Source organism: Podarcis cretensis (assembly GCF_951804945.1).
Source record: "Podarcis cretensis genome assembly, chromosome: 5".
Classification (NCBI taxonomy): domain Eukaryota; kingdom Metazoa; phylum Chordata; class Lepidosauria; order Squamata; family Lacertidae; genus Podarcis; species Podarcis cretensis.
In genome coordinates, this window is record NC_137174.1 from 95,818,376 (window position 1) to 95,838,629 (window position 20,254).

Genomic DNA, 20,254 nt, shown 5'->3' on the forward strand with positions numbered 1-20,254 from the left:
CTTCTAGGCTGGCCTAGTTCACTCCACCCCTCTGGTAATTTGTGTTTAGATCACTCCTTCCTTCAGAGGCGTGGGAACAACTCCAATTCTTGACTGAAATACATACTGTACCAGATCTAACCTTGACATAAGCACTAAAAGAATTAATGCAAAGTGAAATGCAGCCCAAGAACTAATTAGATACGATGCAATAAATCTTGCCACATCTGTCTTCAGTGTGGTCTGTATAAAAAGTAGTTGGTGAATGAACAGACAAGTGACAATATCTTTGAAGGGAAGCAACACGCTCTTGGGGAAACTATGTTCCAATGCACACAGCTATACTAGCAAAAGAAATCCACAGAGGAAAGATAACAACAGGAGAATGGCAGGGATCTTGGAAATTTTGATTTTTGTGCTGGTGGCTCTTCTGATTCTGCGCTTCCTGAGACAGCTCTGGTCACACAGACGCTACCCTCCTGGACCTTTCTCACTTCCTGTCATTGGAGGCATGTGGCAGATTGGGAAAATATTATCACCAGATACTTTCTTGAAGGTACTTCTTTCTAAATCATTTAGTAGTTGAGTAAGAAGCTGGCTTAATAGAACTGCAGATTATTTTATTTCTACAGCAACTGGTGAGTAAAGTGTTGTGTTGGTAAAACCTTCTGGAAAATGGAAGTGTGACATGTAGTGCAACTTGTCAGTTGGAACAATTGTTTCTCTCTTCATCAAAACTACAGTATTCTGCAGGTATTCTGAAGCTATAGCAACTTTAATTGTACACATAGTAAATTCAATTAAGGATTTCAATGTAGTAGTAGTAGTAATAATAATAATAATAATAATAATAATAATAATAATTTATTATTTGTACCCTGCTCATCTTAATCTGACTTGGTTTCCCCAGTCACTCTGGGCAGCTTCCAACAAAATATTAAAAATACACTAAAACATCAGACATAAAAAACTTCGGGTCATTCCATATCAGTTCAACGCGTCATGTCACCCACTGTCTCGCATTTTGATGAAACTTGGCATACACCTTTCCCTTAAGGTTGAAAGAACCCCCCTTAAATTTTCCCCCTCTATCTCAAACGGTTTTACTTTTATAGCACTTCAAAGTTTCGTGAAATCGGCATTTCTGTTCCTCTTGAGATCCTTGGCCTGGCGTACATTTTATTTTTTCCCCTCCATAACCAATGATCATATCAGATAGAGGGGGGACATTTAAGGGGGTTTCTTTCAAACATAAGGGAAGGGAATACACCAAGTTTCATCAAAATCCGAGACGGTGGGTGACAAAACCCTTGTTTTTTGCATTGATTTGATGTGGAATGACCCTTTCCCTAAACAGGGCTGCCTTCAGATGTCTTCTAAAAGTCAGATAGTTATTTATTTCCTTGACATCTGATGGGAGGGCGTTCCACAATAACCGCTTCTCACAGTGAGGGAACCGCCAGAAGGCCCTCGGCGCTTGACTGCAGTGTCCAGGCTGAACGATAGGGGTGGAGATGCTCCTTCAGGTATACTGGGCCAAAGCCATTTAGGACTTTAAAGGTCAGCACCAACACACTGAATTTTGCTGGGAAATGGACTGGGAGCCAAGTAGGTCTCATCATAACTGTTACCGGAAAAATCCGAGGGCTCCCTTGGACAAAAAGTAAAGACACCAACCAGAGTAAATTGGAGCAAATCAGCAGCCTGTAGGCTTGGCCTTTATTGACTGTTGCAACAGGGTGCTCCCCTCACTTGCAGGTGAGAGGAAAGACACAGAAAAATGGTGTGCAAGACCTTATAAAAACTTTTGAAATTCCCATCCTCTAGGTCAAGCCCACCCCCAGAAACATCATGCATACATTACAGAAAGGAGGGGTTGAGGGATATAGATAGATAGATAGATAGATAGATAATACTTTATTCGGCTATAAGCCCACAAGGTAAAACAAATCAATAGATAAAATAGCATTTTACAATCTAAAATATCAACTAAAATATTTCAACGCATAATCTCTTTCACATTATTTACAATCTCTAGATGTACCGTGTTATGGCCTTGAAGATCAAGATGGTGCATAGAGTTTACTGGATTTTTAATAGTCATGCAGCATTCCATGAAGTCTTTTATATGAAAGAACTGAAATCAGGAATCTAGCAACCTGTAATGTTCTATAAGAGTCAATGTCCTGGAGTAGATAAGCTAGATGTAATTCAGGTGGTTTAGCAGCAATTTCCAGAATGATTGAACTCAGGATCCTTGATCGGGGAACAATGTATAAGGGGCAATTAAACAAGATATGATAGAGGGATTCTATTGATTTGTTGTCACATGCGCATAAAACAGAGGTTTTACCGTTAGAAAATCTATTGCTCAGAACATTTGAGGGGAACACATTAAATCTGGCTCTAACAAATGCGAATCTATGCGACGCAGCCGATAAAGTAGATTGATGGGCTGTATGATTACCCTGTGTTTGATTTTGGGGGAGCAAATCCATATACATTATTCAGGGATATATAAGAAAAGAAAAACTTTTTGTATACATTATATTAGCTGCAATATTCTAAAATACGTTTGTGAATTACTTTTTTACATATGGGATGACTTTATATTTGACTATAAATTTAATATTCTATATATGTATATGTATATTCTATACACTGTATTTACTCGATTGTAATCCATACCTTTTTTTGGCCAAATTACGTCATGAAAATTAGGGTGCGCATTAGATTTGATGGCACATTTACATTCACCAGCAAATACTTTTTTGGTTTCAAGGTTTTGAAAATTGAGGTGCACATACTGTATGTATATGTAAATGTCTCCCATAAAACAAAATGATTTCTATTAACTAATATATTGTTATAAGCAGAGTGGGGAGATCTTCCATTAAACCCAAGAAATTGATGAATGTCAGAATCTAGCTAATATTGGGGATATGAATGCAGAACTGTGCCACACAAGGAATCCCTGGGCTGGCTTATGGGAACCAGCTTGACCAGGGCTAGTTAAGAACAAAAACATTAATAGACAAAGGTGTGGATGGCTTGTGATTAGCACATCAAAGGAAGGTTCTCAGGTCTGTGCTCACAGGCTGACCTCACAGGAGAAATGTTGCTCTAAAAAACTAGGCTTGGGATAGCAGATGGATGGGGAGGAGTTGCTTGGAGCAAAGGTGTGTTAGGAAGAAGGAGAACAAAGACAGTACCCTGGACGAGAGCCTTGGACTATAGTGCTACACTGCTGCGGGGAACAAGCCACCCCAGAGATGACCATCCTGTAAGAGCTGGACTCCCACAATTCAAATTCAGCTGCAAATATGCGAATAAATCATTTTTCTTAAAGCTACAACAGTTTCCACTACATCCTGATTCTCAAAGTAGCACAGACCCTGTGGGAGTGCCTGGAACCTCCTTGGCATCTTGCCACAGCAGCTTGGCAGAGATTGGAGGTGGCCCCCAACCTTTTAACAATATAAAGAATTATAAGGGCTATAAGAAACCCACCCTGGATTGAGAAAATCTAAGCAACTATTAGCCAGTTTTGAGTCCGAGCACTGCCAGGGCCACTGCTGCACAGAAAAGCACCTGTGAGATGCTGCAGCCACCACCACCTCACCTGGTGCTTGTGAGCAGGACCTACCACAGGGGAGGAGGGTCAACTCCTGCCTGAGTATCACTCCTTCAGGGATGTGTTCTGCAAGAAGGAGCCAGCAAAGTTGCCATGGCACCAACTATATTGCTGTGTGATTGAGCTATTCCTGGGGGCGCCCTTCCCTTGGAGCTGCCTCTACCCAACGTCTGAGGCTGAGCTTACAGTTCTGTAGTAGTTCCTGGATAATGATTTGGCAACAGGCTTCTTGCAGTCATTGAAGGTGCTGGATGGTGCCCCAGTAGTGTTTGTCAAGAAGAAGTGGGCGGTGGAGCTGAAGGTGAAAAAGGGTAAAGGATCCCTGGACAGTTGAGTCCGGTCAAAGGCGACTATGGGGTTGCGGCGCTCATCTCGCTTTTCGAGGGAGCCGTGATGGAAGCCAGAGAGCACGGAAACACCGTTTACCTTCCTGTCACAGTGGTACCTATTTATCTACTTGTACTGGTGTGCTTTCAAACTGCTAAATTGGCAGAAGCTGGGACAAAGCAATGGGAGCTCATCGCCAACCTTCCAATCAGGAAGCCCAAGATACTCAGTGGTTTAGACCACAGCACCAACTGTGTCCCTTTAGTGGAGCTGAAACCTTGCTTGGATTATAGAAACCTCAACCTGATCAAATCCCCACTTGGTACCCATTGCCTCTCTGAACGGTTTTCCTTTGCCCCACTCCTTTCCCATGGAAGACTCATTCTTTAGTGCTAAATCGGAGCAAATGTCAATCTGAATAAAATCTGAACTTCTGTTTGTTCTGACTGAGCACTAAAGAGTGGTTTTCCTTGCGGGGGGAGGGGGGCAGCAGAACAAGATTTAGTGTGGGTAACTCCTCAGTCTCACAACAACTGGACAGCCTTGAAATACACTCTGTTGTGGTGAAGAAGAAGCCTTTGCCAGCTCACTGAATGCCTGTGGCAATGGGCTATAGTCACAAAAGCTTGTAATAATCTGCTATATTTTAACATGACGGTTCTCTTTTCTACTTTGATGCTAATGGCAGCTGGCTAAGCAATATGGAGACATTTACAATGTATGGCTCGGACATTATCCTATGGTAGTACTGTCTGGATTCCAAACGGTGAAAGAAGGCCTTACAAACTCACCAGAAGTCTTGTCTGAACGACCGGTGACCCCTTTTCTGAAAGCTGCACTTAAAAAAAAGGGTAAGTTGTTGAGAAGGCTGATGGGTTTTGCTGGCCCTATCTCCAGAGAAGAGTATAAAATCAAACTTTGACTATGCCCATCAACCGAAGCTCTTTCCAACAGCAGAGGTCTTCAAAGAAGTCATTGCACTGCATTTACCAGCTTGGTCATTAGGCACTAAGATTGCCACAAAATCTGGTTCATAGGCTAGGCTCTTGTGCAAAACTCAGAAGTCAACAAAGGTGATATGAACTTATGATAACACTTTTTGTGGGAGTCTTGGGAAGGTATTGAAAGAGGAAGTCTTGCTGATTTGAAAGGAAGAAGTGACTCTTCCGTGCATGAGAAGTAGAGTGAAGGAATTAGTGGTGAATATATTCTGATTTCATTAATCCTGTGATGCCTCCTCAATGCTACATGACTGCTGTCCAGAGGGACTAAAGTGCAAAAAAGTGGAACCAAAATAAACTAGAAGAAAAAATTATAGGATTTCAGCAGAAAGTTATAGAATATACACTTATTGGAAATGAAGCAGTCTCTTCTTTTTATGTTTAGGTTCTTTTCTTTATTGATTTGGCTTTTTATGAACCTTATTTTTTGATAGTTTTCTATAAGTATTACTTATATGCAGGAATTAATATTTGAACATATATATCTGTGATAAAGGAGGACATTTACAGAGACCAGGGGATTAGAAAAAGAAGGGATCTGTGGAAGACAAATCAGAGAGGGTTTTCTCAGGGTGTGAGGCTAAGGAACGGGGAGACCTCCCAGGTGGGAGATGGGGGGAATCAACTCTCGGTATTCTTTTCTTGATATGTTGCCTTTTCTTATCTTTCTATAAAAGAGTTTGGATTTTATTGCTTAATATGTTAAAACTTTTTTTTAAAAAAACTCTATTAAAAGAAAAGGAAATGAAGCAGTGTGACCACCTCAATAACATAACAATCACAAATAATCATGAATGCACCATTAAAAGGATATCTGGAAGGATCCTGTGTGCTATACTGAAATAAGTTCCAGTGCTTGAAGGCAAGATAGAGTGATGGCCTCATAGGCATTTTCTGAAGCGTACAGTGCTGGTGAATATCACTGTACTAGACAGATTCTGTGCCAGTCTTGCAGTTCTTAGGTTGTGAAAGAATGGCATCTCTGAAATGCACAGGCATTATCTGCACTAAATTTGGTCTCATCTTGGTTGACTGACAATTTTAAAAATATGGCATTTTTGTGAGTAATGTTTTCACATCGATTCCTTCCTGTTTTAGGTTTGGTCTTTTCAAATGGTCACACCTGGAAGCAGCAGAGACGGTTCAGTGTCATTACTATGCGGAAGCTGGGTCTGGGGAAGAAAGGCATGGAGTTCCAAATACAAGAGGAAGCCCATCGTCTTGTGCAGGTCTTTGCACATGCAAAAGGTATGTGATATTACCGTATTTACATGAATCAAATCACCCTCCAATCTAATGAACACCTCAGTTTTCAAAACCTTGAAACCAACAAAGTATTTGCTGGTGAATGCAAATGTGCCATCAAATCTAATGTGCACCCTAATTTTCACAATGTAATTTGGCCCCAAAAAGGTGCACATTACATTCACGTAAATATGGTAAGTAATGATGCTGATACCTATCCCAGTTTGCAGAGATCTTTATGCACAATCTCTGCACATTTTGGAATGGAATTTCATACATTTTCACTTTTATTCAAATATTTTTTAAAATAGCAATTGATCCTAGCAGCTTTCCGAGATATAAATGTAAATGATTTCATTTGCAGGGCAGCCACATGATTTTTCACTCCCCGTCACTAATGCAGTGTCCAGCTTGATATGTGTTTTGGCTTTTGGATACCGATTTCCTCTTGAAGATGAAAAATTCCAAAAATTGATCATTGCCATTGATTGCATCTTGAAAGATTCAAATAACATGCTTCACATGGTGAGTAGACTTTTGATTCCCAGAGGCCCTAACTCAAATAAGCATTCACAGAACATTATGGCAGTACTCCTAAATCTTAGGGCTCATCTACACTTCCATTTGTCCTGCAGGTTTCTCCCCCTGGAAAACCTGCTGTTCGCCACTGAATTGGAACAAATGTCAGTTGCTTCTTCTGTGAGTTGATGTTCCAATTCAGTGATAAACAGTGGGTTTTCCTGGGGAAAGTGGCAGGAAAATGAAAAACCGTTTGGATCCGTGTCTAGAAAGCAGGGCACAAGCAGAAGTATGCATGAGCCCTCAGAGTACTTGATTCATTGCAGGGATATGTGGATTTAAACCCACGGGTTGGATGGCCTGTCTTGTATGCCTCCTTCCAGCAACTTCTGCAGCCAAGCTGATACCAGGGAAGGAGAGTCCACAACCTCCTGAGGGCGTCCATTCCACTGTCAAACAGCTCTTGCTGTCAGAAAGTTCTTGATGATATTCAGTCAGAATCTCCTTTCTTGAAAATTGAAGCCATTGATTCAAGTCCTACCCTATTATTATACCCAGCAGGGTATAATAATAATGATTGCTAATGATAATGATAATAATTAGCACTATTTTTCTAGGAAAAAAGGTGCCACAACTCACCATTAACGCCTCCCTTGTTCTCTTATAATGGCAATGGTGCCAAGCTGAGAGGTGACAGAACTGAGTTCTAGTGAGTTTCAGCTGAAAAAGAAGCCATTATTATTATTATTATTATTATTATTATTATTATTATTATTATTATTGGAGAAAACAAGCTAGCTCCATTTTCTTTGTGACAGCTACAAATCCACCTGTTACCTCATTCAACCCCTATTTTATGAGTTATTTTGCAAGAATATCATGGGTGACTTTGTCAAAAGCCTTACTGAAATCAAGATACACTATAACCACAGCATTCCCCTGATCCACCAAGCTTGTAACTCCATCAAAAAGAGAAATGAGATTAATCTGGCATGACTTACTTTTGAGAAACCCATGCTGAGTCTTAGTAATCACAGCATCCTACTGCTCACAGACCAACTGCTGAATGAATGAATGCTGTACTAAATTCTTTGCAACAAAAATGAGCCAAAATGTGAGAATAATTCACCTTAGCACTGTGTCCTTAAGCTTTGACAGTTCACATAAATTTAATACATATCTACCTCACTTTTCTCTGAAGTATTCAAAGAGGCTAAAGAGAAACCAGGAATGAACAAAAAACCACAAAGCTTCAGAAGCAATATAATCATAACTGCAACACCTTTTTAAAACTTATTAAAATAATATGTAGCAGAATCAGAACAGACAGGTTAGTTAATTTCAGAACACAGCATCTATCCATCAACAGATCATCTTCAGAACCATGTTTATTCACCTAAACAGAAAAGTTTAGGAGGAACATCCTAGAAAGGGTATTTCATGTTTTTGCTGCCACTATGGAAAATTCTCCAAGAATTCTGCCAGCTGCTATATTTCTAATGGTGATGGGACCCAGAGCAGCTCAGAGACTGAAGTTGTGGTTCTGAAAGGAGAATACAGCTTTAGGGACCCTGGTCCTGGGTCATGAAGGGCTTAAAAATACGTAAGAATGGTGTAAAATGAATGTTATATGAACTGACTGCTGGCAGCTGCATTTTTGTACTGGTTAAACATCCCAACCTGTCTTCTAGTGCGGTCCTATTTAGTATGCCCAATTCACTGCCAGCTGAAGTGATGTAAAAGCACTCTGCCACCTGCCACCCAGGAGTAACTCTGGGTCAGAGAGCGCCCACAGACATTTAGCCACAGCCTCAATAATAATCCAGGCCATGATGCTGAAGTGCCAGTCCAAATGAGTTTGTTGATAGACCTTGTTACCAAACCAATTTGTGGTAGTGACTTGTGGTTTTTGCTTTCTGCTCCTCTAGACCTTATTACCAAACCATTTTGTGGTAGTGACTTGTGGTTTTTGCTTTCTCCTCCTCTAGACCTTGTTACCAAACCATTTTGTGGTAGTGACTTGTGGTTTTTGCTTTCTCCTCCTCTGCAGCTGTATGAAGTCTTCCCATGGCTCATGAAACATTTCCCAGGGCCTCATAAGAAGTTATTTGCCTCCGCAGACTTGATACTTTCATTTGCAAAGGAGGAGTTAGAAAGGCATAAAGAGCAACGAAAGGATGAGCCGCAGGATTTCATTGATTTCTATCTACTTCAGATGGAGAAAGTAAGCATCCACTGTCAACTCCAGGCACTTGGGGCCTGTCCACACTACAATGTGTGTTTGTGTCTGAGTTCCCACTTACTTTGTGTAGTCCAGATGAAGTTACCCTCAAACAGCACCTGTCTTGATTCTTTCCCTCTGTAAATTTGGGTGTACCTAATACAGGGATAATTCAATATACAGTTGTACCTTGGTTCCCAAAGGGAATCCATTCCGGAAGTCTATTCGACTTCCAAAACGTTTGAAAACCAAGGTGCAGCTTCTGACTGGCTGCAGGAACTTCCAGATTTGCAGCATTTGGGAGCCAAGACATTTGAGTCACAAGGCGTTCGACAAATAAGGTACAACTGTATTGGGGGAAATTGGACTTAAAATCGCTTCATTTGGGGTAATAGATGATTTATTGTGGTGGTTTTGGTTGGGTGGATCAATAATCACTTTTTGCTGCTCAGAGTGGGCGGGGTATAAATAATATATGGTGATGATGATGATGATGATGTCCTTTCAGCCTCCTTTTCTACTCCAGCCAGCTTGATTTCATTTTGGGGTGGGGTGGGGTGGTCAGACAACAAAGCCGCAGAACCATTCAGAAGTGTAGAAAGTCCCTGATGTGCTCTGAGATGCCTTGTTAGTGGTGTGATCTGATTCAGAAAAACATTTCCAAGATCACCCCAGTTCACCTTGTAATTTCAGGTACACAAACAGACAATGCAAACCACTATTAAATAAGTTTGGGAGAGCATACCCATAAACTTGCACTGGATTTGTGCAGATGATGCCACTGTTTTTGCACCATCAACCCAATTTTTGTTTGGAAAGATGACTTGGAAAGGGCTGTGGTTTCTTTTTATTATCTTTTATTCTGCATGTCTTCAGAAGGGTGTTGGAGAGATCCTTTCTTACTCCAGTCTATGACTGTCCAAGTATCTTCCTGCACACTCAGCTGTAAAACATATTATTAGGTGTTGCGATAGGAAGACACCCCCCACCCCAAGGTCAGATAGATTTTGTGTGGCCTCTAAATAATTCCAACATTTCACTTTTTCCATTATCATCAACAGAGCAAGGATGACCCCAACTCTACCTTTGATGAAGACAACCTGGCAGAGTGTGTTCTTGACCTCTTTATCGCAGGGACAGAGACGACTGCTGCTACTCTGCAATGGGCACTGCTCCTCATGGTGTCTTATCCAGATGTTCAAGGTGAGGGAGAACTTTGCAATGGAAGCAAGCACCTCTCTGGATCCCTGTAGGGAAGAGCTTAGATTTATTGCTTTTTTAGTAGCAGGTTGTGATTCTTCCAAGGTGTCATAATGGGTGGATGACAAATATATGTTCAAAGCACAATTATTTTCTCAAGAGCAACCAGAATGCCCCATGATCAGCTTGGGAGAATCTGTACCCAGTTCTCCCCAGTAAAAATGCAACAAATTATCCACCAAATCACAAAGTTCCCACAGTGGCCAACCAGGTGCGTATGGGAAGCTTGTGAACAGGACCAGATTGGAACAGTATTCTCTGTACTTGTGATTCCCACGAACTGGTATTTACAGACATACCGTATTTTTCGCCCCATAGGGCGCACCGGCTCATAGGACGCACCTAGTGTTTGTTTGTTTTTTTTGGGGGGGGGAATAAAGAAAATAATTTTTATTTTCCCTCCAGGCGCGGGGCTGGTGTGGGGGAAGCCCGAGCTTCCCCCAACCCCAGCCCCAAGAACAGGGGGCTCCCACCGGGCTCCCACGCCTTGCGGATATCTGCCTGAAGCCCAAACCAGGTCGGGGAACAGCGGGATGGCGGCGCTCCGCCTCCCCGCTGTCCCCTGAGCTTGTGGGGCTGGCGGCAGGGAGAAGCGCACTTTTCCCCACCGCCAGCCTCCAAACCAGGTCGGGGAACCGAAGCCCGGGGCGCGCTGTGCAGCGCGCCCCGGGCTTTGAGATGCAGGCTGCTATCCGCAAGCCTAGGGAGCCCGACAGGAACTCCCGCGGGCTCCCAAGGCTTGCGGAGAGCTTCCTGAAGCCTGGAGAGCGAGAGGGGTCAGTGCGCACCGACCCCTCTCGCTCTCCAGGCTTCAGCTAAAGCCTGCATTCGCCCCATAGGACACACACACATTTCCCCTTCATTTTTGGTGGGGAAAAAGTGCGTCCTATAGGGTGTAAAATACAGTACTACTTTTTACGCTGGAGGGATGATGGAGAACATATCCATCATGTTTATCAGTCATTGATAGCCTTATCCTCTAAAAAATCATCAAATCCGATTCTAAAGCCATTCAAGTGAGTGGGCATCACATCTTGTGGGAATAAATTCCAGAATTTAACTCTGTGCTATAGGAAGAAGACCTGGGACGCGGGTGGCGCTGTGGGTTAAACCACAGAACCTAGGACTTGCTGTTCAGAAGGTCGGCGGTTCGAATCCCCGCAACGGGATGAGCTCCCGTTGCTCGGTCCCTGCTCATGTCAAACCAGCAGTTCAAAAGCACGTCAAAGTGCAAGTAGATAAATAGGTACCGCTCCAGCGGGAAGGTAAACCGTGTTTCCATGCGCTGCTCTGGTTTGCCAGAAGCAGCTTAGTCATGCTGGCCACATGACCCGGAAGCTGTACGCCGGGTCCCTTGGTCAATAAAGCGAGATGAGCGCCGCAACCCCAGAGTCGGCCACGGCTGGACCTAATGGTCAAGGGTCCCTTTACCTTATATGAAGAAGTACTTTCCTTACCCTGTTCTGAATCTTCCAACGGCAGCCACAGGTATTTGCCTTAGGGTATGGCTGAGCAGGGCACAGTGTGGGTCGCCACTGTGGCCAAGCAACCACTTTGCCAGGAGGAAGACAGGGGGAAATGGGCAGCCATAGAATTGTGCTAACTAGCCTCCATGCACTGGCTGCAATCCTGTTCTGTGTGGGATAGAAGCCAGGCACTGAGTTTCAGTAAGGGCAGAACTGAGTGGGTGAAAGAAACATTTGATCTGGCTCCTGGTGAAATAGTCTTCCCAGAGAGTAAGGAACTCCCCTCTGAATTTGTGGAAACATGAGAAACCGGCTGCTGCTGAGTCAGGGCCAGGGTCCATCCAGCTCAGTATTGCCTACACTGGCTGCCATCAGCTCTCCGGGATTTCAGGGAAGGAACATTCCCAGCCCTACCTGGAGATTCTGGGAATTGAATCACGGACCTTCTGCATGCAAAGCAGATGTTCTACCACAGAGCAATAGACCTTTTCCACGTGCAGCTGCATTCACGGTATTTAATTGTTAACTTCTTATTTTCAGGGTGCTGCCAGCATATACCAATGAGCCTCACTTAATATACTGGGGTCTTTTCATCCCACCCTCTACAGTCTAGTTGCTGTGTGTTTCTCAGATTAAAACTAGTGGATTTTAAAATATGGTAAAGCTTAATTTCCCACTTTTTCCTGCAGATAAAGTCTACAAGGAGATGGAAGATGTTTTAGGTTCCTCCCTTCCCATTTGCTATGAAGATCGAAAGAAACTGCCTTACACCAATGCGGTGATGCATGAAATTTTGCGTGCAAAATATCCCTTATTAATTGGGATTCCCAGGCGAAGTGCAAAGGATATGGAAATGCATGGTTTTCACATTCCAAAGGTACAGGATATAGATAAGGCAACAGCTGTATATTTTGAAAGCAAAGAGCACCTGATAGTGGCACTTTAAATGCACACCTGTAGCACAAAATCTGAGGGAGAAGGATCTCCCCTCTCTCTCGAAAAAAATATCTGAAGATTAATAACCTGAAAGTTAAAAAATTCTATTATGACAAATACAAGGAACAGACTATTGCATAAGTGATCTGGAATGAGAGGATGAAACCCAAACACATAACAAGTTTTATCAAGATACATATAATCACAGAATTGTAGAGTTGGAAGGGACGCTGAGGGTCATCTAGTCCAACTCCTTGCAATACAGGAATCTCAACTACAACATCCATAACAGATGGTCATCTAACCTCCAAAGGCATAAAAACTTGCAAGGAAAGTATCCAGTACAAGAATCCCTGGACCTGCTTTCCTATAATTTGACAGGCTTTTTCCACCTGTGAGTGATTAGCATGCATGCCAATCTCATTCACTTCTGTCAAAAGGGAAAGAAAAGTTATATAATTCCCAACAACAAATTGAAGCAGGAGAGCAGCCTCAAACACGCCCTGTGTTGAATTCAGCAGCCTCTGATGTGCCTTGGGCTGACACACACTATATTCTGATGCACCAAATCAGAATTAGAATCCAATATTGTGATTATTGTACACCATAAATATAGACTGTACCTTTGTATGTGAGAAATGTGTTAAGATTGATTACTGGGGCAGTGAATTGGCAAAACTGTTTTGTGCTGGTCCAGATGCATTCTGAGCCAACTGTTTCTTCTTTTTCAGAGGACACTTGTTATTACAGATCTGAATTCTGTTCTTATTGATCCCACGCGATGGGAAACACCTGAAGAGTTCAACCCGCACCATTTTTTGGACACGGATGGAAATTTTAGGTCTAGAGAAGAATACCTGCCATTTGGAGCAGGTAAACGTAGAAATAATCATGGTCACGTTTAGTAGCTTGTTTCAAACAAGCGAATGGTCAAAGGTGATTAAAGAGAGGGAGGGCCATGAATGGATCCCCTGTGGTTTAAAAATCAGGTTGGAGTGATAGTGTTGAGAGAGCAATGAATTTAACATTCTTCTTCCACATCATTTTCCAATCTGAATTCTCCCTCCATAGAATAGGGGTATCTCTCCAGATGTTGTTGGGCTACAACGTCCATCATCCATGACTCTTGCCCATGCTGGCTGGAGCTGATAGGAATTGTAGTGGCACTTGGAGGGTAACACATTGGCTATCCCTGCTTTGGCACAAACAGCATCTCTGGAAGAGCAATTTAGTTTAGGGAAATGGTTTAAGAGGGGAAGGGTTAAAATCTTCACTCTCCTAGAATTAAAGCCCCAATCAGAATTGGGGGATCCAGTGGCTATATATATTTATTTATTGCAGTTTCCTTCCTTTTTTATTTACAAAATTATATACTGAAATTTTCATAAAATTCCAAAAATTATTAACATAAAATGATGAATTAGTTATAAACTGTAACTCTGTTGTAAACTGCATCCACTTCCATGTACAAAATATTTTTTTCTCTATGGCTGCTGCAGAAGGTGAGCCCAGAACAACCAGCTGCTCCAGCCTCTTCTCACTCTTTTTCCATCTCTCTCTCTCCATTTCTTCTTTTTGTTGTAAGGAGCATCGCACCCCATAGTCGCCTTTGACCGGATCTCCATCATGAGATCCAGTGTGGTGTAGTGGTTAAGAGCGGTAGTCACGTAATCTGGGGAACTGGGTTCACGTCTCTGCTCCTCCACATGCAGCTGCTGGGTGACCTTGGGCCAGTCACACTTCTTTGAAGTCTCTCAGCCCCACTCACCTCACAGAGTGTTTGTTGTGGGGGAGGAAGGGAAAGGAGATTGTTAGCCGCTTTGAGACTCCTGAAGGGGAGTGAAAGATGGGATATCAAATCCAAACTCCTCCTCTTCTTCTTCTTTTTCTTCTTCTATCACTGTGGCAGCTGCCTCTATTGGCCACCAGGTGTCTCCTCTGAGATGTTGGGGATTCACCCACAGGCAATGTGTGCACTTTGAATATTCCTTCCCTTAAGCCAGGGGTCGGCAAGGTTTACCGGGCATGAGCCAGATCACTCCCACGGAGATCGTCTGTGGGCCGGACTGGTGCAGCACGACGCCGGAAATCGCGTCTGCGCATGCCCAGACGCCAAAAATCGCACCTGCGCAGAAGCAATTTTCGGCATCTGGACATGCGCAGACGCGATTTCCAGTATCTGCACATGCACAGACACAATTTCTGGTGCCGCTCGGCGTGTCCCCGTGCCGCGCTGCACTGGTTTAGTGCAGTGCGTGGGGGACTCATTGAGCGGATGGCTTGGTTCAGGGGCGGCTCGTAGGATGGTAAAATGGTCTTTATGACCCCTGCCTTAAGCTGTTCTGGCAGTAGTTAGACCTGCTTTCCCAAAGTACTACATATAGTGATACAGCCATGACCGGTATGCTCCATATCCAAATTCTCACTCTGCTTTCAAGCTTAGTCTTCCTTTGGGAACTGCAGCCACTCAAGGTCAGCTTCCAGTATTTCCTGGAGCAAAGCCAGGACCCTCAGGATGTCAGCCCAGAGAATTCAAGGGAGGTACTTTGGGAGTAGCTGTTTTCCAGCTTTTTATTGTTGTTGTTGTTGTGGCTAAAACTACTGGCTGAGCAAACCAGATGAACTGGAGAATAGATGGAGTTGGTTATGTCTCACTTGCTGCTTCCCCCTTCTTTCCTCTGCAGGGGCTCGAGCCTGTGTGGGAGAGCAGATGGCCAAGATGGAGATATTCCTCTTCCTAACCACCCTGTTGAGGGCATTCCGCTTCCAGCTGCCAGAAGGAGTGAAAGAACTCAATAAAAAGCCCGTTTTGGGGCTGACATTGCATCCCCACCCTCACAAACTCTGTGCTATTCCCCGCTGCAGTGCATCAGGAAGCATATAAAAATAATTACCGTGGTTTATTTATTTATTGCCATAAATTTCTCCATTATTATTATTTTTCACTTTGACTGACATTCTGTCCTTGGCTTTCTCAGTTCTACTATCATTGGACCAATTAAAATATCCCTCATTTGTTGCAGGGGCAGAGTTTGGTAATCTTTGATAATATGGCGTTCAGAGCTAGGCCAAAATTTGGCACCCCCAAACAGATCTTCTCAATTATGTGTCTTCTCAGTTTTGTGCTCAGGACTGAATTCTGTATCTGAACTTAGGTATTTTTTACGCTATGCCACTGAAAGGTGAAAAGGAGGCTCATTTGTTGAATCTGCTCTTTTTCAGCTTATGGAGTCATTGTATTTTCTTTGTTATGTGTTGAATTGGACATTTAAAATGGAGAATTGCATGCTGAGATGGGTCAGTAGTGGAGTTTTGTGCTGTGTTGATATACTAACCTATTTGTAGTACAAAAATGTAGCTTTTTTCGATCCAGAATCGTTCATTCTTGTCCTCAACATACTGCTTTCATTGTAGACTGATTCTTGATCCTGCCTAGGGGTGGCTACTTGATATGTGAAAGCGCTCCTCATTATTATGTTTTCTACGCCTTTTCCACCATGCACATGCCCCAGATGAATCAAGGAAATGGTGGTTGTGATCATGCTATGCACCCAGCCCACAATGCCATTGGTCAGGTGTAGATACTTTCTGTGCCACCATTGCTGGGATAGTGCATATCGGTTTTCAAATGGACACACTGTAGGATAACTCTAGGTAGGGCTAGGAAAGATTTCCTCTTTGAAAGCTGGAGACATGCTGGCAGTTGGTGCTGACAATACTGAGCTGAATAGACGAATGGTAAGGTAGCCTTCTATGTTGCTGTCTCTGCCCACAACAAAACCCCACCTTTTCAAAAGGCAGAATAATAGTGCTAAAGGCATCTACAACTGTGCAGGTTGTGCTACTTTTCTGTTTCGGGTAGGGGTAGTTTATGAGGTCTGAGAAGATGGAAGAACTGAGGGGGAAATAAAGTTCACCATGATTGGGTGCTGGCATTGTGTGGGTGCCCTCTAAAAAGCATTCAAACAATGCACCCACACAATCATGGTGAACCTGCCATTTTCAGCTGTGAATGGTTTCTTCCTTGCCACAAACGTGTGTGTTTGTGCAGTGTTGGGGAGAGGAACCATGTTTATTTCTTTTACTAAATGCTTCTGATTAAGCATCTCAAAGTGATTTCACGGTACAGTAAAAGCCATATGCAAAACAACTGCATTTGTGAAAAGAGTTAATACCATTGGATATATAAAAACAATTTCAGCTAAATTCAGGTACTGACTGCGATAAAAGTAATCACTTAGAAGGCATGTTTGAAGAGGAAATTCTTCAACAGGTGCCAAAAATACAATAAAGACAGTGTCTGTTTACTTAAAAGTACGGTAAACCTTGCAATGATACAAGTGTACAGAGAGATCCACTAGCACTTTACCATGCTAGCTCACCATGCTATACTGAACCTTACAGCATGTAATCTTCAGCTTCTCTGCTGATAATCTTGCACTGAGCAAAACCTCTTCTCAGTACATACATACATCCCTTAAAGAAAGGGAGGGTGGGTGAGTCTGTAAATAAAGTACTGTGTAGCTACTGACTGTCTCTTTCTTCTGCGCTGCGGTGCCGGGGCGAGCCGTTGTGTGCTGTAGCGTTGGCAGCTCAAGCCTTTTTGCCACCCTCCTCAAGGATGGCACCCGGGGCGGAGTGCCCCCACCGCCCCCCTTCCTACGCCCCTGCCATCGGAGGCCATAAAATTGAAGATGTGCTGACCTTTAATATCTAGGTGTAATTTTCCAGGCTTCTGGCTCAAGGAAAGCCCATAACATTCAAGTAACCAACAATGGTAAAAAATAAATAAATCTGTGCATAACTTCCTCAAATTTCTCCAGACTAGGGGTGGCCACTACACTCACGCAGCTCCAAAACTATGCCAGGCTAAAGTTTTGGCCCAACTGTTATATGGTACCATTTTAGGATCACCACCTTCCCTTTTCTTCTGTTTAGAGCAAGTTCATTCATAATTCCTAAGAATGGTGGTACAAGTCCCTAGAAGTGTATCAGACGCCATGTTATGACTGGAGATTGCGTTGGTCAGAGTGGAAGCTAAGGTGTGCCTCACTTCCATAAACTTCTGGCTGAAGATCTGCTATTTCCCACAAGGTGTCCCCCATCCTATATTTATGCATCTGGTTCTTCCTGCTTAAGTGCAGAACCTTACATTTGTCCCTATTGAAATTCATTTTGTTAGCTTGCGCCCAGTTCTCCAATCTGTTACGGTCATTTTGAATTCTGATTCTGTCTTCTCCCAGCCCTCCCTGTTTGGTGTCATCTGCAGATTTGATGAGCATCTCATCAATTGCTTCATTCAAGTCATTTTAAAACAACAATGGGCCCAGGACAGAACTGTGCAGCACCCCACTTGTCACTTTTTCCCAGGATGATGAGGAACCATTAATGGCTACTCTTTGGGTTCCATCAGTCAGCCAGCTACAAATCCACCTAACAATTACCTAGTTCAACCAACATTTTACCAGCTTCCTTGCGAGAATATCATGGGGGTCTTTGTCAAAAGCCTTACTGAAATAAAAATACACAATATTCACATCATTCACCTGACCCACCAAGCTTATAACTCCATCAAAAAGAATTGAGATTCATCTGACATGACTTACTTTTGAGAAACCCATGCTGGGTCTTAGTAATCATAGCATTCTTTTCTAAGTGCTCACAGACCAACTGTTGAATTATCTGTTCTAGGACCTTCTCTGGTATCGATGTCAAGCTCACTGGTTGGTAGTTACCTGGGTATTCCTTTTTTGCTCACCTCCAGTCTGTAGGAACCTCACCTGTTCTTCTGCTTGAAACATAGCTGAAGAAAGCTTTTAAAATTATTTTTAACCTCTCTTGCAATACTCAACTCATTCTGAGCATTAGCTTGCCTGACATTCACCCTGCATCTGTTAGCTACCTGTTTATGCTCCTCCTTTGTGATTTCCCATTTTTTCCATTTCTTATATAGGCAATGATCATTGCACATGTGCTTTACCACAACCTGGAAGTAGCAGTAAAAGGGGGTGGGGTGGGTGTAACGGGGTGGGCTTATTTCAGATTTTAATATTGCACAGCTTGAATTGACTGGATGGATAAAAATTGTCTAGACCCATCTGTTTGATTCAAAACTTTAATTGTGGAACAAAAAGCAGTAAATGATTCAACCAAATAATTCCATATAATATCTTGTGCCGTCCAGCACAGGCTCGGCATCTTAGAAATAAAAGATAATTCCAAACAGACCTAAAAGCTGAGGCCTCTCTCTTCCTACAGCTTCCAGTTTGCCTGAGGCTGTGCATCTTACTCTCACAGAGCATAAGAACGACTCAGCCACCACCTTTCCAAGATGGCGAAGTTTTAATTCAATGCCTCTTATGTGATCTAAGGTTAAACACTCATGCGTTAGGTAGCAGAGGACAAGAACAATAGTTAATGATAAACTCATCTAGGCACTCAGAGAGAGCTGTTTCTAGCTTAGTACACTCAAGTGGAATTTCTCCATTTCAGTGTCAATTAAATTATTATACTTAGCAGGGCTTACATGCATTCCACTGTTGCACACAATGACCCAGAATGCAACTCCTGTGCAAATCGAGGGTTGCCTGTACACACCCTTCTGAAATTTCAGCTGATCTGTAAGCTCCTTATGCAGCCAAACCAGTTTCTTTAGATGCCTCCCAATTTTCTTTTTTGTTGGAATTGTCTGCATTTGGGCCTTCAATATATCACCTTTAGGAAACTCCCATCCATCATGGACCCCTGTCTCCTTGAGTGCTTCTGACCATGGGATCTCACTCAGTAGTTCCTCAAACTGGAGGCTTCTTCCCCATGAAATCCCTTGGTGCATATATGATAATAATAAAAAAAGTTTATAACTTGTTTTTTAGATTGTGCAGTATTGAGCCCCTGTTCTCAAGCACATCATAGCAAATTATCTATGGTAATAAAACATAAAAGAATCTGCCCCACTCCCCTTAATTCCAGTCAACAGCAGGCATTGTCCTTTCACATTGTTTAAATTCCAAAGAAAACCTTCAATGTCCCGATCCTCTGCAGAACAGCTGATTTGTTTGTAGCATCCCTTCCATATCTTGCCCAAAGAGTATTTTAAAAACTCAGATGTAGCTACAAACCACATAATTAAAGTAGCACCTGAGCAACCAAGGGAAAGCCACAGAATTCGAGAATTCAAGAATTGGAGTTGAAAGGGATCTAGTCCAACTTCCTGCAATACATGTTGGATGAAGAGAACAAGAACGATGTAGAAATTTACAGCAAGATATAAGACGCTGGAAGTATTATTTTTTACAGTATATGCTTTACGATGACCTGCTGCGGGGAACAGCACAGAGTTTATAAGGACGGGGATGCATTGTCAATGCTGTTACAGGTTCTTTGTTGAGTTTCTTTGCTTCTGGTATGTGGAAGCTGAATGCCCTCAGCAGGCTGGTGGAAAAGATGAACAGCTCAATCCTCGCCATCTGCTCTCCAATACACGCACGGGCTCCTGAAGAGGAAATAAGGAGAAAGTGGGAAGTGAGCAAAACATTTCCCACCAAATCCATCTCTCAGCAACTAGTTTAAAATCTCAGTAAGGAATCTGGGTGGGCCAAGTTTCCTACCTACCACCAAAAGTGGTCTCATAAAAGGCCCCCTTTTATGATGTCGTTGAATAGGTGGG

General features: G+C 42.8%; 1 protein-coding gene across 1 annotated transcript; it reads left to right on the plus strand.

The window, feature by feature from the left end:
• The first annotated feature begins 234 nt into the window (after positions 1-234).
• On the plus strand, positions 235-16,738 carry LOC307217014 (cytochrome P450 2J4-like). The gene is made up of 9 exons (XM_079978001.1): positions 235-535; positions 4,629-4,791; positions 6,040-6,189; positions 6,551-6,711; positions 8,756-8,929; positions 9,988-10,129; positions 12,342-12,529; positions 13,320-13,461; positions 15,273-16,738. The coding sequence occupies exons 1-9, from the start codon at positions 245-247 to the stop codon at positions 15,470-15,472; spliced, it is 1,611 nt and encodes a 536-aa protein (XP_079834127.1). The 5' UTR covers positions 235-244; the 3' UTR covers positions 15,473-16,738.
• Positions 16,739-20,254: the final 3,516 nt, after the last annotated feature.